The sequence below is a fragment of the Dipteris shenzhenensis genome, chromosome 22 (assembly GCF_047967505.1).
Source record: "Dipteris shenzhenensis isolate YYH24624 ecotype China chromosome 22, Dip_SZ_1.0, whole genome shotgun sequence".
NCBI lineage: Eukaryota > Viridiplantae > Streptophyta > Polypodiopsida > Gleicheniales > Dipteridaceae > Dipteris > Dipteris shenzhenensis.
This window is the reverse complement of record NC_141617.1, coordinates 5,000,302-5,026,937: the sequence shown is the minus strand read 5'-3', so window position 1 is coordinate 5,026,937 and position 26,636 is coordinate 5,000,302. Positions and strand designations below refer to the sequence as shown.

The following is a 26,636-nucleotide window of genomic DNA, read 5'->3' as shown; positions in this document are numbered from 1 at the left end:
TTTTTTTATCGCCCACCTGCCCAAAGCCTCTGATTTTCATGATCGATTGAATTCTTGATGACACCTCACCTATCCACCCCCCTCTACCTCGGCCGCCCCAGCTTTGTCATACACTTTGTACTTCAAAGACGTTTGCCGTCTTTTCACTTCCCCAATTTGTCTACTATTCCCCTCCTTCTGCACGTCACCCTTCTGTTATCATTTTCTGATGCAAAATGCTGCATGCCCACCATCCATCTTCCAAAAGTCTACCAGAGTGAGAGTCTGGAATCGAAGGTTTCCACAGGTTTCAGTCTTCCTGGTCCCCCGCTGAGATTCCAATGACTGGAGCATAACTGGCCCGTCCGCCAAGGCCGCTTCTTACTTGCAAGAATGAAGTGTTTCACCTTTCCTCAGACGGAGAAGAGGACTAGTGATTGCAGGCACAGCAGATTTTCTTGGGGTTTTTTAAGCCAAGGGTTGACTTGTCCGAGTAGAAAATCAGCTTCACAAGCAAAGTCGCATGCATTGTCAGAACCTTGTCTTGAATCGACTTGCGAACCTCCCAACTTGTCACAAAGCTCTTCTCAAAGACCACCTGATCTCCGGGTGTTTTCATACACAGAGCTACGAGCAGCAACTGGGAACTTCTCTCGAGCAAATTTGCTTGGAGAGGGTGGTTTCGGTTGTGTCTACAAGGGGTTAATCAGGCATCAGAATCCCAATGAAGCAGAATTGCCAAAGGTGGTTGCGGTCAAGCAGTTAAACAGAAAAGGGCAGCAGGTATTACTACTCCCTCCTTTACATGCCACACCGCTCGCTTACCGTACTTAGAAAGGCCACGCACGATCCTATTGTCATAGTATTGAGTTATTCTGGTATGTACGGTAGTATTTGCAAATATTTACACCTCCTTTGATTTCTGACTTACTCAGATAGAATTGGAAGAAAAAAAACGTGAATTCAAAGTCTCTTTGCTAAATGGACCGTAGTATATTAGGAAATCCATTCAATAGAAATATGAGTACCGATCATACCAAGTATGGAACTTGATGCTGCGTCCGTTGACGTGTTGTTCCTAGCTGCTATTTATGATGTGCCACGCTTTGCTGTCCAGCCCTTTTCTCTAACCAGATTGTGTAAGCAAATACAAACCTCAGCTAACTACATTCAGATTTTCAAAAGAAGTTTTGTGCTTGTATCAGTTTCTGTTAGCGGCATCAAGGAATTTTAGAGCCTTCTCCACCGACACACACACACACACGCGCACACGTGTGTGTGTGTGTGTGAGAGAGAGAGAGAGAGAGAGAGAGAGAGGGAGAGAGATGGATTTACCCAGAAAGTACACTAACCTACCGCTCGCTAGTGGGTACTACCGAACAAGCACTTGATTTCTAACTTGCTGAGAGACTGACCTACGTAGCTTGTGTGTGAGTGTCCCTAGACAAGGGCTCACAAATGGGTCATGGCATATGACATAATCTTCTATTAGGGATCTATTATGCACTTGTCGGTGTAGCGAGTATGTCACTTTGCACAGAAGTACATGGGTGTATGTGACATTCTCTCCTTAACTTTGCGGTAATTGCATGGCATCCAAGTAGTCTGCCAATATCAGTGGGAACACTTGGAAGAAGCTTTCGTCTAGCCAAACCGCTTCATGAGATCCTCGATCTCGAAACTTCGTGTAGAATTTGCGGATACGTTGTCTTGACCCATGCTTCCGTTTGTGAAGGAGAATTTGCTCTGGCTCTATTACTTTTGCATCGTCGATCACCTTTGTTTGCCTGTGGTATCACTGGGTGTTGGGTCAATATAAGGCTTCAACCAAGCCACGTGAAAGACGCGAAGCATTGTCCAATTGCTTTGTAACCGTAGCTTCATAGAGACGTCGTTGATCTTCTAAATGAAGGGGAATGGTCCAAAACTTCTTATGGAGAGCTTGGGGTTGCCCACCTGCTTTAACCTTTGCTTAATAACCCTTAGATAAACCCAATCGTCCTCTTTATAGTTGTCATAGTAGCTAGTCCCTGCTATGCATGATAGAGTTTATGGTTTTCAACCTTGTGAGTGACTATCATGAGATTGAAACTGCACTATGTTGTGTTTTTAGAGGATGAGTTTGGGAATGTTCCTGGATTCATCTAGGTATATGCTTTTGCCGTATTAGCGGACATGCAAATTTCACCTTGTGAAGTTTTCGTCCAAGTTGCGGCCTGCTGGTATTGTGATAATTCTTTCTATCTTAAATGGTGCGTTGCCCTATCAGCTAGATTTAGATTTAGATGCTCGTTGGGGAGAGACTAAAATGAAAATGTTTAGACTTCACAAGCAGTTGTAGCTTGAATGAAGAGATTTTGGACTACCTTTTGATTAGCCTTCTCCTTTAGTGCTAGCCTTCATCATGGCTGAGTCTGCCCGCCTTCATCATGGCTGAGTCTGCCCTTCACCTCCGGAGTGCCGACAGAAACTCAGTACGAAGACTTTGTATAAATGGATGCTCAAGTATGTGTGGGTGTGTGGATTTGTATGTGTGAGAGCATATTTTTATACTATGGTCTACACCCACTGTTGGGTGCTGATGACGTCAATGGGGATGTCATAGTAGCTAGTCCCTGCTATGCATGATGGAGTTTATGGTTTTCAACCTTGTGAGTGACTATCATGAGATTGAAACTGCACTATGTTGTGTTTTTAGAGGATGAGTTTGGGAATGTTCCTGGATTCATCTAGGTATATTGACATGACTTGTTGGCTTGGCATGTGTACACTTGCGGTTTTTAAGTGACTCTGTAATCTCTACCATGGATTTGTAGTTTTATTAGCTTCGAGAGACGGGGATATCATTTTGGTGAGGCATGAAAAGAACCTCCTGTTAAAAGTTTGCTTCATACGGTGTACAGCTCACGCTCGATGAATATGTATCGTTCAATATGGCTTGTACGACATACGGTGTATAGCCCACACCTGATGAATATGTATCGTTCAATATGGCTTGTACAAGGGGAAGATACTACTCCCACTTTGACTACGCATCATGACAATAAAATTTTAGTACGTCAAACGCCAATTGATTATATACCTCTGTCCCCGTCAATTTGCGGATGAAATGCATTGGAGATCTGGAGCTTGGTGCATGAGTTTTCGAACATAGCCCTCTAGAGATACGAGGTGAATTTTGAATCCCTGTTTGTCGTAATGGTTTGTGGCAATGCTCCAATCTAGGTACCAATATCTGATTAATAAGCGGGCTACGTCTTCTGCGTTGACCATCTACTTGCATGAAATAAGCATACAAAATTTGCTAAAATGATGAACAATGGCTAGACATTAAGTGTTTCGTGTACCCGCAAATGCGGGAAGGGGTCCCACAAAATCCATCTTGCTATCGTGAAAAGGACCTTCTGGGATCGGTAAGGGTTGAAGAAATCCTACCATCTTTTGGTGGGGCACTTTTACTTTTTGGTAGAATTGGCATCTCTGCACATAACTATACACATCCTTCTGCATTTTTTGCCAGTAAGAATAGCGCTCTAGTTTCTCCAATGTACTATTGATGCCTCTATGGCCACCTCTGAGGGTGTCATAGGCGTCATGCATCAAAGCTTGCCGCTTGTCTTTGAGCACACAAAGTCCATGCTTGTGAAATAACCATCCTTCGTGGATTGAGTAATGGCCAGGAGTGAGAGTCAAGGGGAATTGATGTTGAGTGCTAAACTCCGCAGAGGTCTAGCACAACGACCCTTTCTATTGTCTGAATGGTGGCTTTTTTGCTTAGAGCGTCGGCGAGGGGATTATGCTTTCCAAGCACATATTCAATCATGCTTTCAAATTGTTGAAATATTTAACTCCATCGGGATTGCTGATCGCTGGGCATTGTTTGGAGCCATTTTAAGGCTTGATGGTCTGTTTAGACTGTGAAGGTTTGTCCATAAAGGAACGGCTTCCAATGATTCAATGCTTAGATCACGCTGAGTAATTCTTTGTCATAGACCGAGTAATTCTTTTCGGCATTGTATTGAGTTTTTTGCTGTAAATATGCCATGGGTCTTTCTTCTTGTTGTAGTCACATTGCTTGCATCTATGATGGCATGTGATAGCTATAGGCTTGGCAAAGCCCTACAAAAGATTGGATCTCTTGAGCCGTCGTGGCTTGTGATGGCCTGAACCTTTTTGGAGTCCAAGCGAATGCCATCTGTGCTGATGATGTAACCTAGATATTGGATTTCCATCAGGCTGAACTCACTCTTTTTGGCATTTAGATAGGATTGTGGCACATAATTTGTAGAGCTTTCCGGACATCCCGTAAGTGTTGCTCCGCTGTGGCTGAGAATATCAAGATATTATCTAAAAAGATGAACATGCACACTCCTATGTGCTCAAGGAACACCCGTGACATCACTATGAACTCATAACGAGCTTGCTCTATCCTGACCGCTGTCTTTGGGATGTTAGCATCCGCCTTCGAATATGCAGACCTGATGATAACCGCTCTTAACGTTTATCTTAGAAAAGTATTTGGCACCGTTCAAGCGCTCTTAGATGTACTTTGCGGGGCATTGGAGATTTATTGCTGATTGTAATCTTGTTGAGTGCCCTGTAGTCGACGCATAGTCGTTCCAAATTTTCTGAATTGGAGCTGCAAAAGGTGATGAGGATGGCCGGATAAAACCCAGCGCGCAATAACTGAGTGAGTTGTTGTTCTAACTCTTCCTCCATAGACTTGATAATCGATAGGGAAACTTATTGGGAGGGTTAGAGTCTAGGACTAATTCGATTCTATGATCCTTGGGTCTGTGAGACGGAAGCTGTGGTGGTAGATCGTCCCGGAGCATGATATCTTGAAACTCAAGGATTAGATCAGCCATGGTGTGTCCCAAAGGAGGAGCTGGATGCACTGAATTCAGCTGGCAACGGACATATACTAGTGCACACATTGTGCCTTTGCGAACAGCTCCCCGAGTTGCTTGGATGTGGGAAATTAAAGGAATACGAGGAATACTTCTGTCCCCATGGACGATGGCCGGCTCATGTAGTCCTTAGACAATTGTGAAGGAATTCTTGAAGGAATTTTGCTGCCAATTGGGCACATGTGAATATTCTCGGACCCATTGGATCCCCAATATCATGTCGCATCCTAATAAGGGTGTGAGGATGAAATCCTGTTGAAAAGAGGCCTTTTGAACTATGAAAGAAAAATTTTCATTTTTTTGCGAGCTGAGGGGATATAGCGTCTTCTGAACTCCCCATGTCAAATAAGACAACAAACCGTTGCCCTTTTGCTGTGCCATAGGCTCTGATGAGGGCCTTCTTTTGCTCGTCGAGCATGCCCTCCTTCTTACCTTCAAAGGCCACCAATGGAACGGTGTTTAAAGCAAGCAGAACTGCGTTTGTAGCTGAGGTAGGCAGGGGTGGGAGAGTGAAAGCAATGGCGATGGTAGAAGCGATGCTTTTGTAGCGTTTTCGGCCAATCACTTTGGGCAATCTTTCTTTCCATGTCCTGCAATATGGTGGCAATGGAAACAGCAATGCCCTGCGTGGTACCACTTTTTGTTCCGTCGGGCTGTAAGTACACTCTCGTGATAGCTTTTTCATTCGGAGGCATCTTGGACTTCACGACTCTTTTTGACCAGTTCACTGCGGGTTGTCTTTCTTTTGGAAGCTATTGTCCTTTTGCTGAGGGCCTTTACCTGTTGGGGTTGAAGACTGCTGCGAGGCTTTGGCTTCTGGTTGGATCTGCTTAGGCTTGCCCCCCTTTAGCATCATTTTCTGATTTTGAGCCAGGGTAAGTGGATGCTCGTAGGTGAGCAGGTCAAAGTTTCGACAGGGAAGCGAATGTTGGAGTCCAACCCCCTAATGCAGTGCTTCAGCTTATTGGTCTTGGACACTCCTAATTGTTGGGCCAAGGTAATACTCTTATTGCTGTAGGCTAGCACCTTGGCAGACCGTTGTGGGCTGGACGAGAAAACTCGTCTTCCATATTCAGGCAGTAGAAACCGATCTTTGATGTGAGTACAAACATATCCCATTTGAAATAACTACTAGACCAATGTTGCCACCAGGTAACTGCCACACCGGTTAGATGGGGGGCGGCTAGGTGGGTCTCGAGAGTGAAGTGTGGGCAACCGTGCTTCCAGGCACATGACACATTCCTGAGAAGAGATTGGGGACCTTCGATGTAGTTAGGTGATGTATGCATTGGTGATAATTTCATTGTACCAGTTGAAGGTGAGGGAACGCTGGATAAGTGGTGCATTGCCCTATCAGCTAGATTGTCTAAGCAATTTTTTTGCTTAGATGCTCATTTAGGAGCGACTAAAATGAAATTGTATAGTCTTCACAAGCAGTTGTAGCTTGAATGAAGAGAATGTGGACTACGTTTTGATTGGCCTTTTCCTTTAATGCTAGCCTTTGTCATAGCTGAGTTTGCCCTTCACCTACATTGTGTCGACAAAAACTTCGTGTGAAAACCTTTGTATAAATGGATGCTCAAGTATGCGTGGGTGTGTGGAATTGTATGTGTGAGAGCATATGTTTATACTATGGTCTACACCCATGATTGCACGCTAATAATGTCGGTGGGGATTTCATAGTAGCTAGTCCGTGCTATCCGTGATGTAGTTTATGCTTTTCAACCTTATGAGTGACTATCATGAGATTGGAATTGTGCTATGTGTTCTGTTTTTAGAGGATGAGTTTGGGCATGTTCGTGGATTCATCTAGATATATATTCTCGCCATATTAGCGGACATGCAAATTTCACCTTGTGAAGTTTTCATCCATGTTGCGGCTTGCTGATATTGCAATAAATTTAGTGGTGCATTGCCCTATCAGTTAGATTTTCTAAGCATATTTTTGCATAGATGCTCGTTAACATTTAAGTTGTAGCTTGAATGAAGAGAATGTGGACTACTGTTGATTAGCCTTCCCCTGTAGTGCTTGCCTGTGTCATGGCTGAGTATGTCCCTCACCTCTAGAGTGCTGATAGAAACTCAGTATGAAGACCTTTGTATAAATGGATACTCAAGTATGTGTCGGTGTGCGGACATGTATGTGTGAAAGCATATGTCTATACTATAGTCTACACCTACTGTTGGGCGTTGATGACGTCGGTGGGGATGTCATAGTAGCTAGCCTTGCTATGTGTGATGGAGTTTATGGTTTTCAACCTTATGAATGAGTTACCATGAGATTCAAACTGCACTGTGTGTTGTGTTTATAATATATTCTACACCCACTGTTGGGCACGGATGACGTCAGTAGGGCTGCCATAGTAGCTGTCCTTGCTATGTGTGATGGAGTTATGGTTTTCAACCTTATGAATGACTTATCATGAGATTGAAACTGCACTATGTGTTGTGTTTTTAGAGGATGAGTTTGGGCATGTTCTTGGATTCATCTAGATATATGTAATAGTTCCTGATGGCAGAGGGGGGAAGCATACCTCCCAAGTTCTGTATGTTCCAACTCTTGGTTACCACCTGTTGTCAGTGCATGAAGTGTGCAAGGCTGGCAAGCATGGGAGTTCGAGGAAGAGCCAGTGGCCATTATGTACAAGCATAGTCACAACAAAACGCGGTTCTTTGGGAAAGAAACGTTTCGAAACGTTTCTATCCCAAAGAAACGTGGCCAAGGGTAGTATTACTGGAAATTCTACATGTTAGGTAGGCATCATTTGAGCATGCCATGCATATGTGGGACATATTTAAGACATTTTTGGCACTAAAAAGTACCATTAGGCGTTTCAAAACTTCTGCTTTTTTTTTGAAACGTTTTGTGACAAAAGACATAAAAATGGAATACTTGTTCAGGTTTAGTTGTTGGAATCGGAGTCCTAGTGTGTGTGGTCCTAGAGTCCTAGGAGTGTCCTACAGTTGTGTGAGTGTGAAGAGTCTTGAGGCAACTTGTGCCACCTCATGTGATAGGTGTGATTCCTCCCCTAGATTATAGGATCTAGATTCTCTTGTGTGTGACCTCATCTATGAGGTGTCAATGTGGGAAGATAAGGCTTGCCCAGCCTATAAAAGAGGCTATGTACTTGCTGTGATAACACAATCTATCAACATCAGTTCGTGCCTTAGATCTTGTCTCTCACCCTCTCCCCATTTTTAACATTAGTTTTGCTACATCAAATATTCAGTCAGGATGTGAATTTTGTTGGTAAACTGAAAGGAAAGGAAAGAGTGGACACAAACTCAGAATACTTGCATTATGGAATGAAGAAGAGTGAGGTCCTTAAGTAGGCACCTCATACATGCTCACTGACATCACTGATGACTTCAGAGCTCCACAATCATCTCCTCAATCTGCTCCTAGATTCTCTCAATCATCCTATGTGGCTTTCCACCACCTAACTGTGCTTGTGGGCACCTAACTGTGCCTCTAGCACTCACACATAGAAACCAAGGTGTGCCTGAGGCATACACCTTGAGATATCCCATCAAACCCCCCCTCAAGGGAATGCCTCAGGCTATGTCAAGGATACATCTAGTCTCATAGTTTCTCATGCCATCTCATGGTGGTCAAGGATAAATCTATGGCTAGGTTCTCATGCTAGCAAGGGTTCCCATGGGTGTAAGGTAAACAAAAGGGATACAAAAAGACCTTCCAATGGTTATCTCCCCTGCATGTACATGCACACAATGTCTGCAGGAGGTACCATGGAGCAAAACATACACATGGCCTACATCATAAGGTGACCAGAGGTGTTTACAAAACACACAAAACACAATAGTTTATTTCATTCATTTTGGAGGACTATCCAGGCTGAGTACCTTGACATAAAAAGAGAGATCTGGAGCATACATAGAGATGATTTAAAATGCATAATCTTCAAAGGATGCCTCATCTTGTGGAGGCTCATTAACTGAACTGACCCATCAATCTATTTCCTGAAAAGAAGAGAATAGTATTCATTATATAGTAACTGAGTATTGTTTTTTCCCTTCTTGTAAGAGAAGTGCTCGAGTCCCATTGTATGTGTAGAGAGTTTCTATTTTATCTTTTTAAAAGCCTGAAAAGATATAGAGAAGCTTGGTTAAGGCTTGTATCCCTCTTCATTGCAGAATGCTTCTATGATAGCTGCCTTTTATCTATGGACTTGACAATTTCTTTCAGTTTTTATATAATGCTTTCCAGGTAGCTGCACTTTATACTTGGTTGTTTCTTGCTTATATGAAAAGGAACTTTTCTATAAAAAAACCTTCACTGATGATGGTCATCCTGTGTTTTTTCATGTGGTCTGTTCACCCCAGCGAAAAGGTGTGATTGCAACCAAAAATCCATGTTTCCTGGATTATTGTAAACCTGGGCTATCTTTTCTCAGTGTGGCCTTAAATGATGTCTTGAAAAGTCAAAGCAACACTGCTTGATGCGTAGACTGGCTAGGTTTTTCTGTGAGCTAATCATCTGTAAAGAGCCACTAGTTTTTTACTTCACCAGGGCCCATCAACCCGTTCCACATCATTTGTAGGGGGGGAAGTATTTGACAAAGGTTTCTTTTGGTCCCAAACAATTCCCAGCTCCTCTTTTTTCTGTTTTCCATGAAGTTGAAGAAATCGGTGGTTTAAAATTTGACGTTCAAGCTGTCGTTTTGGACAGGGACACAAAGAGTGGTTGGCAGAAGTTCGCTTCCTCGGCTTGGTAGAGCATCCAAACTTGGTGAAATTAGTGGGTTATTGTGCGGAAGATGATGAGAGAGGTATACAACGGCTGCTTGTATATGAGTATATGGCCAACAGGAGCCTTGAGGAGCATCTTTTCCAAATGGGGCCTTCGGTTCTTTCTTGGCAAGAGAGGTTGCTCATTATGTTGGGTGCTGCTCGTGGTTTAGCTTACTTGCATGAAGAGATAAACGATCTGCAGGTAGGCGATATAATTTCTTCACGATCTGTGACAGCTATAAGAAAACATGGACACATGTGTATCCATACTGTTGTTCTTTCAATCTGGCTCTTTTTTATTTAACAAGGGATCTAAGCTGTGAGTTAGCAAACGAGTTTCACTTTCTTGTACTCTGTCAATCCTCTTGTGATCGGACAGAGCATCAGCAGGTTATTGATTAGTTTATGTCAACTGTTTCAGGCAGTTAGCCATCATGCCAAGAGATATACTAGTTTTGGTTTATGGTACGCATGTAACGAAGGATAATCTCTTGACAAAGGGTTTTGGGAGAAATTTAGTGGGGCTTGAACATCACAAGATTTGGAAAATTATTAATACATGTGTGTGCTTTGTTCAACAGTTGAAACTGCTCATAGATTAGTGCTGACAATGCGTTATGTAAAAACAATCCAAACCTAGCCATAACGTAGAACTATGCATTGGTCATCTCTTAGCCATGCCCCTATAGATCGCCCATGTAGTCCTAGGTCTCCCTTGAGATCAAATGCCAACCAACCTGGGATACAACGTTTCATCCACCAGTGGGGATTCATCCTCTGCGGACAAACTTTCCTGGACTGCAATCAGCTTGCACTCCTCCATCTTGAAGCTCTAAAGCATTTCCTAGGATATTTAGGATGTAAGCTGAAAATCATGTCTAAGTGCTGCTAGACGTCAATGCTGAGGCAGTTAGTGCAAAGTTTGATGAATTGTGTCATCTTGAATTCTGTCATGGGGACGTGGTGGTGATGGTGAAGTGTCAAAACTAACTGTACTGAATTTAGCCTAGGGTAACAGGCTAGGGGCCTTAGTTAATGCCCAAAAGGTACCTATGATTTTATATGCAATAAGTGCAACTCCTAGTGCTATTAGAGTGGTTTCAGTTTCTAAGGTCATTGGTATGGTTCAGTGGGGTCATCCTTTAAAAATTAACCCCCTAGAGATCCTACAAACTAGGGTCATTGGTTCCAAGCATCATGGTTTGCCAACTGACCCCCCTAGGGGCATTAATTTCCCACGCCTCTTTTGCCATGTGTTTGTGTGTGGAGCTTGTGTGGCCTCTCTGCTTGCCCTTGTGGCACCTGGGTGTCACCCCTGGAAGCCCTTGGAGCCCTTCCTTTCCCTTCCTTGCTGTTTTGAGTCTTCACCCCTACCAGAGCTATTTTTAATGAAAGGGATTTTTACCCCTCTCTAACCTTCAGTCCCTTGCCTTGGCCCATGGAATTAATTGCACTGAAGTGTCCTTTGAACTGTTTTAATCAGTTAGAGGCTAGGGTAGTCACCATAAATTCCTAAAGCTTAGCGATTCACGTCCCCGTGACAGTTTACCTTGGTGAGTTTTACAGTTTTAACATGCATAGCTGTGGTTTATGGGCTTTGGGACCCTTCACAACCACCTAGTGCTCTTTGCAACCCATGGCCACTGCTGCATGTTTCCAAAATTTAACTTCTTAAAGTTTTTATTGGAAATTACACTTCCAAAAGCATGCTTCTAGGATTACCAGAATATTCTGGAGACCCAGTCACATTTAAGTCAGAATTTGTAACCGGCCTTTGATCGAGGGCAATGTAATTGACTCTATTATCTCACAAATCTGAAATACAGCCAACTTGAACCATTGCCATTGCCCATAAAACAAAACTTAGAGCATATAACTTCACAGCATAGCATCACTGAGCCAATTCACTCTCTTCCATCCAAATCGTATCGTTCGTAGGATAATTCTTGCACTTCACTCGATAACGTCTGGCAACTCTACCATTAACCTTCCGATCCTTATGTGCCACAATCTACTCAGGAATCAAGACCTCATCTTGCTCATCAACTTCAAGCTGCTCTTCGACTGGCATATTCTGTGGCACTTCTCCATGAAAAGGCTTCAGCAAGCTAACATGGAAAGCATTGTGGATGGTCCACTGCGCAGGTAACTTCAACCTATAAGCTACCCCATTGATCTTCTCAAGAACTTGAAAGGGGCTGTAGTACCTCATATTCAGCTTGGTGTACAGCTTTACCTTCCCTTTCTTGCTCCTGAGGCGTCCCTTAAGAAAACGCAGCAACACCCAATCACCTTCTGTGAAGACCAGGTTCTTGCAATGCTTATTTGCAGCTCTTTTCTGCTTGTCTTGGCTGCATTGGAGGGCATACTTAACCTTTTCATAGGCTGCCGGCAAGTCCTCCACATACTCATATGCCACAAAAATCTTCTCTTTCGTATGCAAAATAGGGTGAACCTTTCTCGTTCCTTCCATTATTTCAAATGGTGCCTTACCCATGTAAGAGTGCACTGTATTGTTGTATGCATACTCAATCAGTGGCAAATACTGTTTCCACTTTGCTTTGTGCTCAGACACATAAGAACGCAGCAAATCCAAAGCTCTAGAATTTGCCTCTTCTGATTGACCATCAGACTATGGATGATAAGAAGATGAAAACAGTAGTGAGGTGCCTATGTCATCAAACAAACCTCTCTAGAACATGCTGGTCATCCGTGGATCTCCATCGCTCATGATAGACTCAGGCATCCCATGATACTTGAAAACAGATTTTAAGAGCTCCTTTGCCATCTTCTCGGAAGTAATCTTCTTCCTTACTGGAATGAAATGAGCCATCTTGCTGAATCTGCAAATGATGGTCCATATGCCATCATGACCAGAAGGAGTGCGAGGGAGATAAAAAACAAAATCCATGGCGATACTCTGCCATGGTCTATCTGGTATAGGCAAAGGTTTAAGTAAACCGGGCTGTTTCTGCCTGTCATACTTCACCTTTTGACAAGTGATGCATGTCTTGACATAAGCCTCAACATCTTTCCGTAGAGAAGGCCAATAAAAGTAGTGCTCTACTACTTTGATTGTAGCCTCAATACCCCTATGCCCTGCACACGGTGGGGAATGACTTTCAGTGAGCACCTTATGCCTCAATGGCTGCGTTACACATAGCTTTCCATGCATCATCATAAATTTCTCCTTAAGTGTATAATGATCATGCCGATCGCCCTCCATAAGCTGATCATAAATACATGCAAAAGCATCATACATCAAGCTCATTGTGATAAGCAATGGTAACTGCAAATACCTGTGGTTTCTTAGACATAGCTTCCGTATGTGGCCTTCTGGAAAGTGCATCAGCACATGCACAATCTGAAAATGAAAAATGGAAAGGAAGTTTGCCCATCTCATGTGCTTCTCTGACAACTTTCTCTGAGTGAGAAAGTATCGCAGCGATTGATGATCAGTTTGCACATAAAAATCAGCACCCAAAAGATAGTGCTTCCACACAGTAAGAGCATAAATTACAGCTACCAACTCTTGCTCATATACATTCATGTTGTGTTCAACATCTCGGAGCAACCTGCTCTCATATGCAACCACTCTGCCTTCTTGCATAAGGACTCCACCAACACTATTGCCACTTGCATCACATTCAAGAACAAAAGACTTTCGCAAGTCTGGCAAAATGATGACAGGATTAGAGCATAGCTTTTCTTTCAGCTCATTGAATGCTGCAATTTCTTTCTTCCCCTAACGGAAAGGCACTGCCTTCTTCTGCAAAGCATGTAAGGGTGAAGCTATCTCAGCAAAATAGCGAATGAAGCGTCTGTAGTATGAACACAAGCCAAGAAAACTACGGACTTCATGTAGGTTCTTCAATGGAGGCCAATTCTTGATTGCCTCTATCTTGGCAGGGTTCATCCTCACTCCATCTCGTGAGATAATGCGTCCCAGGAAATGTATCTCTAGCATGAAGAACTCACTCTTGTTTGTGTTGACCAGCAAGTTGTGTTTCCTGAGTTCTGCAAATACAACTACCAAATGTTGCTGATGCTCCTCCTCATCTTTCGAGTGCACAATAATGTCATCAAAGAATGTACCCACAAACTTCCTGTGCTCTCTGAAAATGTGATCCATCATGCGCTTGAAGGTAGCAGGAGCATTAGTCAAACCAAATGGCATGACAAGAAACTCATAAAGCCCAAAAGTGGTCCTGAAGGCAGTCTTATGTAGATCTTCGGGCCTGATTCGTATATCTGATGATAACCACTCTTCAAGTCAAAGCGACTGAAGATGGTTGATCCCTCTAATCGATCCCAGATGTCATCAATCCGTGGATAGGAAATCGATTCTTGATAGAGATCTTATTCAAAGCCCTGTAATCAATACACATTCTCCAAGATCCATCCTTCTTCTGCACAAGTAGGACGGGAGAACAATATGGAGAAGAGCTTGGTTGAATCAGTCCCTTTTGTAACAATTTATTCACCTAACACATGATCTCCTCCTGTTGTGCCGCACTCACGCTGTATGGTGGTCGGTTAGGTGGAGAACTGCCAGGAATAATATCAATGGTATGATCTTCTGGCCTCTCAGGAGGTAACTCCTCCGGGAGTTCATTTGAAAAACAATCTTGAAACTGAAATAAAAACTCAGTTTGCTCTTTTTCCAGCTTGGAAAAATTAGATTTATCCTCAACAGGTTCTTTTTCTTTGACAAAAATCAAATACGTTGAAAGATGCTTTTTCATTATAGAAGAAATCGCTGAAGCGGATACAACTGGGATTGATTCTCCCTTCGAGTTTACATCTATGACTTGGGTTTTACCCCTATAAGTCAAGGTAAGCTTCTTATCATGTGTATCTATGATAGCACGCACACGGTACATCCAAGGCATCCCCAACAAAACATCACACTCAGGTAAAGGCATCACATAGAAATGCTCATCGTCCACATATCCCTGAATGTGAATCTGTAGCTTCCCTATGATAGGAGTGACATGGGTACTAAGCTCCGGATTAGCTATGTTGGCCTCACAAAGAGGACCAATCTCCTCTGGTTGAAGACCCAATTGAGCGAGTTATAAAATTTGCTTTGGCTCGTGAGTCAAAGAAGTACAGACAATGCTGATCCCGTAGCTTGCCCCATGCTCTGCACATCTCTGTCTTCTTCTCATCATGCTCACCCCCAATAATGTCAGGAATTTGGCCAGCACTTGGCTTGGGTTTCTTGCCTCTAGGGCCTTGATTAGAGTCAGCCCGAGTTGCTGCAGGCTTTCCTCTTCTTGTTAGGACAATCTCCAGAGAAAACACCTCCCTTCAGCAAACAACTTGTTCCTTTCTTCAGGAGTGAGAGAAGAGGGCTGCTGTTTTCTCCTTTGTCCTGCCACAAACTTTGATTTAAGAGGGACTTTTCCAGCTTGCTGTGGTTTCCTTGAAGTTGCTTTTGAAACCTGAGACTCTACCCTACATGAGTGAGTAAGCTGTGTTGGCATTCTCTATCAATTATGTGTGTCTTGGTGCAATAGTCCCTCAACTCTTTGGGAAGACCACAACAATACTTTTCAGCTTGCTCTGAAATGGAGACTGTTCTGTAAGAGCTCACATGTAGAAGCGCGTCCCAAAACGTCTTGTTGTAATCTTCTAGATTCCTGCATTCCCTAGCATTCAAGTTATGCCATTGAGTCATGACATCCACTTCAAAAGTAGTGGTAAGCCATGCGGCTGAGAATGCCTTTTTTAATTCAACCCATGTAGTAGGTGTTTGGCCCTGAAGGAGAAGGTTAGACCACCACTGCATGGCATTACCCTTACGGAATGTGGTTGCCTTCCTGATTTTCGAGGAGTCTTTAAAGTATCCTCCAGCAAAAGCCAAGTCAAATTGCTGCAAGAAAGTGAGAGCCTTCATCCTATCAGCATGACCATTGAAGGTCTCAAACTTCATTGCTGCCCCCCCTTCCTTGTAATCCTTCATCTTGAGCCTGGGCTCCAACTGGTCATAGCCAAGGGGCTGCAAATAAAGAGGCTGCTGTCCTTGGGGCCCTTTTGGAGCTTGAAGAACACCCCCCACAGCTGGGTTTGGAGGCACAGGTGGTACTGGCTGAGTGTGTGACATCATGGGACTACCTCCCTGTAGTCCAGGCTGTATAGCTAGTAGGATGGGGTAGGGTGTTTGTGCCTTAACCCCTAACTCCCCTATCAGGAAACATTTGTGCAAAGTTTCTATTCTTTCCCAGTATATCCTAGAAAGCCCGGGTGCCCAAACTAGGCATATATACAGGATTACTATCTGTATTGCGATAATTCTTTCTATCTTAAATGGTGTGTTGCCCTATCAGCTAGATTTAGATTTAGATGCTCGTTTGGGAGAGACTAAAATGAAATCGTTTAGACTTCACAAGCAGTTGTAGCTTGAATGAAGAGATTTGGACTACTTTTTGATTAGCCTTCTCCTTTAGTATGGCTGAGTTTGCCCTTCACCTCTGGAGTGCCGACATAAACTCAGTACGAAGACTTTGTATAAATGGATGCTCAAGTATGTGTGGGTGTGTGGATTTGTATGTGTGAGAGCATACTTTTATACCATGGTCTACACCCACTGTTGGGCGCTGATGACGTTAGTGGGGATGTCATAGTAGCTAGTCTCTGCTATGCGTGATGGAGTTTATGGTTTTCAATCTTATGAGTGACTCTCGGGAGATTGAAACTGCACTATGTTGTGTTTTTAGAGGATGAGTTTGGGAATGTTCTTGGATTCATCTAGGTATATATACAGGATTACTATCTGTACAAGCATGGCGTACAGAAATTTTCTTATTTCCCAACTCCATAGATGCACCTTCCTGCATTTATGGTGGAAGCTATATAGGCTTTCAAACCTCCCAAAATCCTCCTTTCCACACATGCATTCCACTTGTAGTTCTCTATGAAATCAAGCCCTAGATATTTATATGTGTTGACTATTTGAGAGAGAGAGAGAGAGAGAGAGAGAGAGAGAGAGAGAGATTATTACGTCTATGAAAGACCAAGAGAGAGAGAGAGAGAGAGAGAGAGAGAGAGAGAGAGATTATTACGTCTATGAAAGACCAAAGGGTCGAAACAGGGGGAGACAGTCCATCTGACTACCTTAGCTGTGAAACCATCTGGATATTGGTGCGTACCAGGCCATGCTAACCCCACTCTCATCAGCTAGTCGTATAGATGACTCTATTGCCAATCTTGGTAGTCTCCCTCTCCCTCTAGGTAAGGCCCAGACCCTATGAAGATAAGCAACTGTCTGGAAGATGGCATCAATATGGAGTGGTGTCATGGCGAACTCCGCCTGTACGATCTGGTGGGGGGTCGAGGGCTTGCCCTGAATCATCCTGGATCCCATAATCACCTACAGCCTCTCAAAACGCCGCCACTCAATCGGTGATAGGGCACTCTCCAGAAGGGTTCTGCGTACATGGCTGTTGGTCTCACCAATTTGTCAAATAACCATCCCTTAGTCGGGGCTTTCTGAAACGTTCCCGAAGGCAAAACCGCTTTAGCCGAGAGAGAGAGAGAGAGAGAGAGAGAGAGAGAGAGAGAGAGGGGGGTGGGGGGGGAGGAGGGAGGGAGGGCTTGTTAGTGTCATGGACATACCAAATTGTTTCTTTAAAATGCAGGTTATTTTTCGTGACTTTAAAACCTCCAACGTCTTGCTGGAAAAAGATTTCACTCCAAGGCTATCAGATTTTGGGCTGGCAAGGCAAGGTCCTGAAATAGGAGCTACACACGTTTCCACTGCGGTATGTTTTAACCTTTGCCTAAATTGAGAGGGGTTTTTTCACAGCAGTAAATGATTTTCTCTTCACTCTAACCAATTGCAGCTAACTATTCACAGTGTGTAAACCAGAGTCACTAGCTTGGGCAAAATGAGACTCTACCAATTAGATTGATTCTTTGTGCCTTGAAAAATACTCGGAAATTCTTTGTAGGTTATCAAAATGGGGTTTCCTTTTTGTGAAACAGAACCTCTGTGCAACACATGCTGTTTGTGTCTTGTGTGGAAATGCTGTTTTTCTTGTGAAAGAGAAACTCTGGGAAACACATGATGTTTGTCGTGTCTGTATGGCATTGTCACAAGTAACTGTTCTATTGTTCTCTAAGGTCGACTTGGAAAGTTTGGCGTGCAATTTTCTAACGGTTTTGGAAGATTGGATAGGTAGTCCCTCCTATGAATGAGGTGGCGGATTTTGTTTTGTTCTCATATACTGATAATATTTCCTTGAATGACAGAATAGAGTCTCATGTGATTTTCTTAGACAAACTTTGTTGTCTTGGTTAAGAAGGGCGTTGGTTGGCCTGTTCCCGAGATTACTCAATTCTTTTAAATTTGTAAGGATGATGCCATTGTGGCATCGTTAAGACAACTATAATAGAGTTAAAGAAGCAACAATGGGAAGAACATTCTTCTCAATCAATGGAATGATGAGTTAAGCAAAGTTTTGAAACTTTGAAGAACTTAGTCACACAAGCCCCTGTTTTGCAAATCGTGGATCCTCAAAAACCATTAAGGGTTCCTGCGGATGCCATGGTTGTTTGCATTAGAGGCAGCAAGATATCAAGATGGTAGGTTGTTTCCTTTTGAAAATATGAAAATTTCATGCTCAAATGAAATATCTTACTCAAAAGAATGATTGCTATCCGTGCTTCTAAAATTTGGAGACACTATTTATATGTTGTTGGATGATGTTGTGGTGTAGATGCATGCAAAAGAAATGAGAGAAAACAGCTGGCTTTCATGCATTGAAATCTCACAAGCAATACACAACTAGTGTAATCCTATGCAGTACAACATTAGGCTCGCTATAACCCTTGATGATGTAGTTGTGCCACATGGCAACTGATGTTGAAATTTAATAAAGACCATTGTTTGGTTTAGAAATGCATCAAGCATACCTAAAACCAAGCATTGACTCCTAACACTCACTTTGACGTGTCCTTGCACCATTTAAACTTTTTGCGAACATGTCAACTGCCCTGCTTGTTTGTGGTGCAAAGTATGAGATTTGCTGCATTTGTTACCTCTTTTTCTTGATAAAGTGAAACTGCACTTTGATGCTTTGTCTTTGAATGAAACATAGGATTCTTTGCAAGGCATATATAGCTTTTGTTGTTGGGCATCCCAAATTTCTTGAGCAAAATCTTCAACCATGTGACTTCCCATATTGCCATGATGGCTGCCTTCTCCTTCAATATATAGATGACAAGGCAACTGCTTGTTGCTTCTTGCTTGTCCAAGTGACTGTACCTAACCCAAGTGAAAACAGTGTTGCGGTATTTTACTCATCTACTGATCCTACCCAACTAACTTCTGTAAAATCATGAAGCTTGCGCAGCTAGTGTATACCATACACAAATTCATGGTAGCCTTCAGATTCATCAAAACCTTTTTATCTGCTTTCTAATGTAACTCTTACCTAAGGTGCTATATGCCCAAATAATAATATATTAAACCAAGTTTTTCCATCATCATTTGTAGTGATGATATATTGTGGTATGTGCCCCCCCCCCCCCCCCCCCTCTTCCATTCCCCTTTTCCCAAGGCAAGTACTATGCCCTTGGTACCTGCTTAACATCATACATAGGTTTTTCCAACTTGCACACAAGATGCATTTGCCCTTTGTCCACAAAACCTTCTGGCCTTTTGGTTGCTTCCTCTTCTAGACATCCATTAAAAAATGTAGATTTAACACCCTTTTGGAAGATGGGGGCCAGCTCTTTTCAACTGAATACATTGTCTTGATAATATTCAGCGTTGCCATAGGTGTACAAGGGTTTCAGGATACATTATCTTTTGTTCTTCAACTGAATACATTGTCTTGATAATATTGAACTTTGCCATTGGTTTACAATGGTTTCAGGCTATTCAACACTCTCAACTTGGTTGGATTGTTTGGCTGCCAACACTGCCTTAAAATTTTCTTCAGAGCCTTGCTTGATCCTATAGATCCATTTGGTGCCAATAATATTCCGTCCCTCTGATGGTAGCTTGCTTTAGTCCCAAGTGTTGTTCTTGATTATTGAATTGTGGTAATGGAAGAGGCTTCCCCCATTTTGGTGGCATCTACTCCTTGTGCAAGTTGAGAGCACAGGGACCTATTCAAGGATGCCTTTACACTGTAATCTCTCCCAATGCTATCCAATTAGACCTTGAGAGATGACTATGGGTCCCTTGGAATCTTTTCCTAGAATCTCATAGGACTGATTCCAACTTTAGGACTAGATTCTATAGAGTTTGTAAATCCATAGATTCTAGACACTTCATAAAAATAATGAGCGAGGAGTAGAGGCATCTTCAAAGGGGTGCTATAGGAACCAAATTTTTGTCTAAAGAGATGGTTTTATGTGTAGCAATGCTAGAGATGGAGGATCCATTGTATACTTTATTCCCACATGGCAGCTTATGCTTGATATTGATGAGAATATAGGCATAGCTTTGCTTACTAAGTTAGTTTTACTTATACTTTTCTTATTTGCTCTTATTTTTTAATTTAATGTTGCTTGCATCTCCCATCTCTTTTCTGTCTCCTTTGTTCTTTGGCTTGCTTAATAGAAAATGTAATTTGTAGATTGGATATATTCGATCTTATGATTATATATATATATATATGTACATTATTCTCATCTTTAGAGTGTAACCTTCTCTTCCAGTCTCTTTGAAAAAGGGCAAAGTTTCACTTGGCCGTCTTCTTTTTTGGTACGGTGGAGTGTCCACTTCAACAACCTCTTTCCTATATCGACAGGCATGGTCTGTTAACTTTTCATCTAGTGGCCTATCTTTAATTGCTGCCGTTTTTCCTGTTTGCCAGCCTATGTTTCATCTGCCTCATCAGTATGACAACAAAAATGCATTTGATGGACTCTGATTCAGGGTTTTTTCTCTTCACATCTGGCACATGCACATATGTAGTGCAGACAAACACATATGCAGAGTCAATCGACCCATGAGCTTTCATTAAATCCAAGTATTACGTGGCTAGCTTCTTTTCGGTGTAGAAGGCAGAGTATCCACTTCAACAATGTTCGTTCCTTTGTTCATATACTTGGTTCTTCACCGTTCTTATCTAGTTGCCAGACCACATCAATATTAAGCATTAATGACTCCTGATTTTCTTGTTTGCCAGTCTCATTTATCTCATCAAGTCACAGCTGTGATATCCTAGTGGTTGTTTTCTTGCAAAAAGAACAAGCGACTCACCTTATGGGCTGCATACAAGGCAATATTAGGCTGTCCACTGGCCCACAAAGTGTGGCATCCACACAAGCTGAACTATCATAAGCTGTCAGCATGTCCCTGCTATCAGTCGGAGTTTTGAGAGGCTAGAATTCTGCATATAAAACCACTTTAATTGTCTTTTATGATTTTGCGTGATAGAGAATCATCTTGAAGATCAATGAATTGCATGGGTGATCTTGTGAGGAGAGTGAAACCCTGGGCATTCCCACTTGTTAGATACTCCAGTTATTTTCCTTTGGAAGCTGAAATCCAGTCCAAGGAATATAGATGTGGAGGTTTGTTGCTGATAACTACTTCAACTAAGCAACATGCAGTCCAAGGAGTCTAGACGCAGCCTACCGCATTGAAATTGGCAGGTTTGAAGAATTTTAGAGATATAGCATCAACTGCAGCTATCATATGTACCAGCCACGTGTGGAGCCACACAATTATACAAGCCATCTTAGACAGCATTTATTGCTGTATGCACCGGCTTGTGACTGCATTCACTGAAATCTGAGGAAGGCAACAAACTGCTCACATCAAGCAGTCATCTTTGCTTGAAGAAGGTGTTTTGATTTGTCTTTTCTGGTGCATTTGACTCACATTTGATTATATAATTGGGCAAGCTACACAGGCACAAGCTTAATATAGGCTTGAGAAGGCATTCACAGTGTCAAGAAGCAATTGGAGTCCTCTCACCAATGCTAGACAACCAAGAGCTGGATGGTACAAGTAGTCTGTGTGGAAATTCATCTTGAAGAACATGCTTGTAGCCAAATATCTATTAGCTTTGTAGGGTGGTTGAAGGTGAGAGAAGCACAGCTTGGAGGCACATGGAGTTGCTGCCCGCTGCCCCTCCAACTTCTCCCTCCCGCAGCCTCCTCCGCCTCCCCCCCATCCGCCTCCCCCCCGTCAGCTCCCCCCCCCCCCCCATCTCTTCCACCCTGTTGCCATCTCTGCTGCCCTCTCCTGGGCCCCTCTCCCGCCATCTCCTCCGCCTCCCGCCGCCTCCCCTTTGCCGGCTCTTCTACCTTCCCCCTCCGCCTCCCACACCTCCCCAACCTTCTCTTCGTTCTCCCTCGCCATCTCCTCCTCCGCCTCCCGTTGTCCCCTCCTGTTCCTCCTTCCGCTGCCCCCCCGCCTCCTCTTCGCCTTCCTTGCCTCCCCGTGCCTTCTCCACCTCTCTGCCCCCGCTTCTTGACCTCCTCTTCCTTGCCATCCCCCGCTCCCCTTTCCCGCCTCCTTCCCTACCTTCTTCCTCTTTCCCTCAGCCTGCCCTCTTCCGCTCCCCTCCTTGCCTCTTCTCCGCCGCCTCCTCTGATATCTCTTCGCCTCATCCCCCCCTTTTTTATCTTTTTCCTCCCTGTAGCGGGAGCGTTTGTGCTTGTTCGGCGAAAGAAAATCTCCCACAGCCGTTAAGGTCCTTCTTTCCCTAGTCGACAAGCAACAGGTGCAGTAAGCAATTCTCAGTTTCTAGGATAAGGTGTTTGTGGGCAGAATTGTGGGCCTCACTCCCATAAGGAGACATGTGCGAGAGTGGATCCAGGCAAGCTTGGCACTAGAGGGTGACCACATTCAGGATGCCACCATCTATGGAAGAGGCGTCTTCCTCATCCAACTGAGCTCCCCTGATACTGCCTCGACACTCCTGGAGCAGAGCCCCATCCTCCTCGGTCCGCATCTAGTGTACCTCTTCCCTTGGTACCATGGCTTTACAGTGGAGGACATGGACACGACACACCATGTTTCCCGTTTTTCGGTTACACTCTGCTTCCCATGGCTCCCAAAGGAATATAGAGCCATCCTCCCCTCCATTGATCGAGCATTTGGTACTGTGCTGGAGTCTCTGCTAGATTCGGCCACATCAGTGGTAGCAGATGATGGGGTCCCCAGGATCAGACTGGTGGTTGAGAGCCCAGAGTCCCTCTCAGCGTTGATTCTCCTAGAGACCCTTGAAGGGGGTACACTTTGCCAACGAGAGTGGAGATCTCCTGGTTACCAAGCTATTGTCTTCGTTGCAGACAGATGGGTCACCTAGTCAGAGATTGCCCCCGCGGCCAAGGCCGAGCCCTGCCGCCCCATCCCTGCAGAGCAGGCAGAGTCAGCAGGCCAAAGCCTAGCACCTCTCCAGACAGGAGGAGCAGGAGTTCCCTTCAGAAGGGGACTGGACCCTAGTTAAGAAGAAAAAGAAACCGAGCAAACTTGCCCGAAAGCGCTGTAGGCAAAGGGCTAGACGTAGAGAGAGAGAGAGAGACAGAGTTCTTCGAGAGGCACTTGAGGAGGAGCAGCAGTAGGAGCCCATACGTGGAGACCCACCTCTCCTCGCAGTAGGGGCCACTGCTCAGCCATATGATCCTCCTGTGATGGAGGCCCAACCTTCGCTTTCACCCTTGGATTAGCACAACGAGCTTCAGGAGCTCTTGATGCTACGATGGCGGAAGCTGCGAACGTTTTTCCTGAGGAGGAGCGGATTCAGAGTATCGGCGAGCCTGATTAGTAGGAGGGGCTTGTGGTATCCCCTACTACCCCCCGCCTCCCTCTCCCCCCAGATCCCTCTCCCTCTCCACTCCCCCCCCCCCTCGCCTCTCCTGTTATGGTCATCCTCAACACCCGTCCCCCTCCCTCCGCCTGCCCCCCTTCCCCCTCCCCTTCCACCCCCCTCTCCACCTCCTTAGTAGGTTCTTCAGCCTCCCTTCCCTCCCTTGCCTTGACACCCTTGCCATTGGGCAAGGGTAAGACAACGCCCCCTTTCGCTTCCTCGATCCCTTACTGCCTTTGAAGTTGTCGTAGCATAGCGAGGATTTGGATGGGAGCCCTCAGGATTATGACCCGTATGCAGAGCCTTCAGAGGGACTACACATGGGGGATGGTGGCCTAGTTGAACAAGGGAGGACATGCGTTCCAGATTGATGAGATCTCCCCAGCTTACCGGATATTGGTCCAGAGCATTCAGAGGATAGAGCTCCATGAGGCGGTCCCTCGTGATAGCCTCATTCCTCTGCCTGCGGAGGACAGCGTATGGGAGGTAGTAGCCAGTATTACTGCGTTGAACATTTGGGTTGCTCTTTGCAGTCTGGTGATGGGTGAGCATCTGGTTCCACCCTCGGCTACCTTGGTTGCCATTTGGCAGGATATAATCTACACCCTCCGCTCCACCTGGGAGTGTGGGACCCCATGCTCTAGGACGACTGTCACGAGGCGCGCTCGATTCTGCAAGGTTTGGCCTGCAGGAGTTTTTTACACTTTCACTCCGCGAGGGGTTCGTTGGTTCCCCACCTGGCTGTTAGCCCCAGTTTCAGAGATCCCCTAGGCAGTGAGTTGGGCTTCATTGGAACAATCCGGTTTTTCTTTCAGCCTTTTCCGGTTTTTTCCATACTCAGCACCTTCGGGGCTGCTGTTTTGTATGAAGTCTTTCAAGCATTAATAGAAGGTTCTTTTCTTTGAAAAAAAATCAAATAAATAAGGTGAGAGAAGCAGCCAATTGTGACAAACAAATCAATTTGAAGCCGAACTGCAAAAGGTAAATGAATGGGAGGAGAAAATTTGTGATGACAATAGCACTCTCAGTGAAAAGTCATGTTGTTGTCTATATACAAAGTAAAAGGCATGGACAAGTCTCCTTAGATGCATTCCTCAATGACGCAAGCGTATTAGTGCTTACATACCTACTTAGATGCGAGATCCATATAGCATGCTTTTATGTTGGCATGGAATGTGACATAACAGTCTTGCACCCTATCATAGCATGCCATGTACTGATGGAAATCTGTAGGGAAATCAGAACCCAATGTTGCATGCAATTTAACAATTGAAAACACACATCAAAGTAATCATATAGACGCCCGATCTATAGAGAGGCCTATTGGCTTCAAATCTCTTCTAGTGGACACTAATTCCATCCAGACACAAGTCTCAGTCATACCAACATGGCCATGATTTGGCAAACAGTGCATTTCTTGTAACACCAATATAATGTATATGGAATCACTAGAAACCAAATAAATTAGGTTTTAAAACCTAGTAGTCAAAACCATATGGCCAACAAAATAGAAAGCTCAACTGCATGAAGTCCAGAGCCTCTGTGGACAATGCAATAGACACGTTGCCACGTACGTTGAAGTAGGTGAGGCCTGGATTGAAAAAGGATCCTCTTTTGTCCTCAAGATCTCAAATTTGAATGTGACAAGTGCCTTAGGCTATGACGGCATGGTTTGCTTTGCCCCAAGAAGATGTTTTTTGTCTAAGTCTGCATCACTCTGCTATCCAAAATTCTTTTTAGCATTGCTCTATTTGAAGTAGCATTCCCTTCAGTCCGGTGAATGTAGTCTTTGGTGGTTCTACTCTTCTTGTTGGATGTGCTATGAACACCACCACTTGAAACCGCTATAATTGCATCATAGTTTTAAAGATCCTAAATTGGGTGTGAAACTGTTCAAGGTAAGAGAGATTAGGTCTACAATTTTTAATCTTCCCATTAGTGCTGCAAGCTGCGTTGTTAGAGTATTCTCTATTGAATCACCCTCATACAAATTCACAGTTGCTTCCTTAAATGGATGATTTTGAAATTTCATACTGCTTCCCAAGCAACATGGGCTATTTTTACCTCTTAATTGTGTTTTAAGAGTTTGCTACAGCTGTTGTTGTAAGCAAGTATCTTCCAACATGGAATAGTGGTCTTCCACTCTTTTGTCCAAACACAAAAGATCTCTTGTTTTAGGATAAACGGGAATTTTATCACATTTATTTAGGCTCCAGGCAGGCAGGGGGTTGGGGGGAGATCATTTGCTGTTCCTAATTCCGTCTTCAGTATGAGGATGCAAGGATCAGTAAAATTTTGCAACTCTAGCTAATCTACAGAAGCTAGTTGGTTTTGAGTTTCAAAGGTTATATCTTTTGTTAAAGCCTCCTGGAAGGCTTGCATTTTGTAAAAACGGTGGCAGATGTGGTAAATCGTTGGATTTGGTATTTTTGCTTCTAATGTCAACTTTTGATTGGTTGGAAATGACTTTATTTTATTATATTCTGATTCTGCAGGTGGTTGGCACAGTAGGATATGCAGCTCCAGAATATATTCAGACGGGTCACCTCACAGCAAAGAGTGATGTGTGGAGCTTTGGGGTTGTTTTACTTGAGATGCTCTCGGGCCGGAGGTCTATGGATCGGAACCGCCCAAAAAATGAGCAGCAGCTGCTTGATTGGGTGAGACCATACCTTCATGGTAACAGAAAAATTAACAATATCATGGATCCAAGACTTGAAGGGAAGTACTCTCTGATGCAGGCTCAAAAGATTGCATCTTTGGCTCTCCAGTGCCTTGCAAAGCATGCCAGAGCACGCCCACTAATGAGTGCTGTTGTTGAGAAGTTGAGAGAGATAGTTGAGTTACCTAAAACTGGCAGCCAGCAGTTTGATATCACATCTACATCTTTGACAAGTAACCAAAAAGACTCAACGATTGTTGATCAGATGAAGGAATCAGCAAGTGCAAAGAGAAGACAGCTACTTTTTAAAGAAGTAATGAATTTAAGAAATAGAGAAGATCCACGGCATATGTGGCGACGAGTATGTGCTCCAAATGCAGTTCAAGCATGACATGATTCCCAATGAATGGATTGTTTTGCAGACGGATGTATCAGATCATGACTTCAAGCATGTGTCAACTTATGGATAGAGTTGGAAGCAATCGTTTTCTTTTGTCTTTGTGCAAAGTTAAAGTGTATTTGATTCTTTTTGGTGTTGGGTATGTAAGTATT

At 43.8% G+C, this 26,636-nt stretch overlaps 1 protein-coding gene across 2 annotated transcripts; it reads left to right on the top strand.

Moving 5' to 3' along the window:
- LOC147887645 (serine/threonine-protein kinase PCRK1-like) lies at positions 1 to 26,636 on the top strand. Of its 2 annotated transcripts, XM_087393144.1 has the most exons (4): positions 1 to 762; positions 9,580 to 9,843; positions 17,285 to 17,407; positions 25,918 to 26,636. In XM_087393144.1, exons 1-4 carry the CDS (start codon positions 373 to 375, stop codon positions 26,473 to 26,475), a joined length of 1,335 nt encoding a protein of 444 aa, XP_087249270.1. In that variant the 5' UTR covers positions 1 to 372; the 3' UTR covers positions 26,476 to 26,636. The 2 variants fall into 2 exon arrangements, with proteins under 2 accessions (XP_087249270.1, XP_087249271.1); XM_087393145.1 differs by lacking the exon at positions 9,580 to 9,843.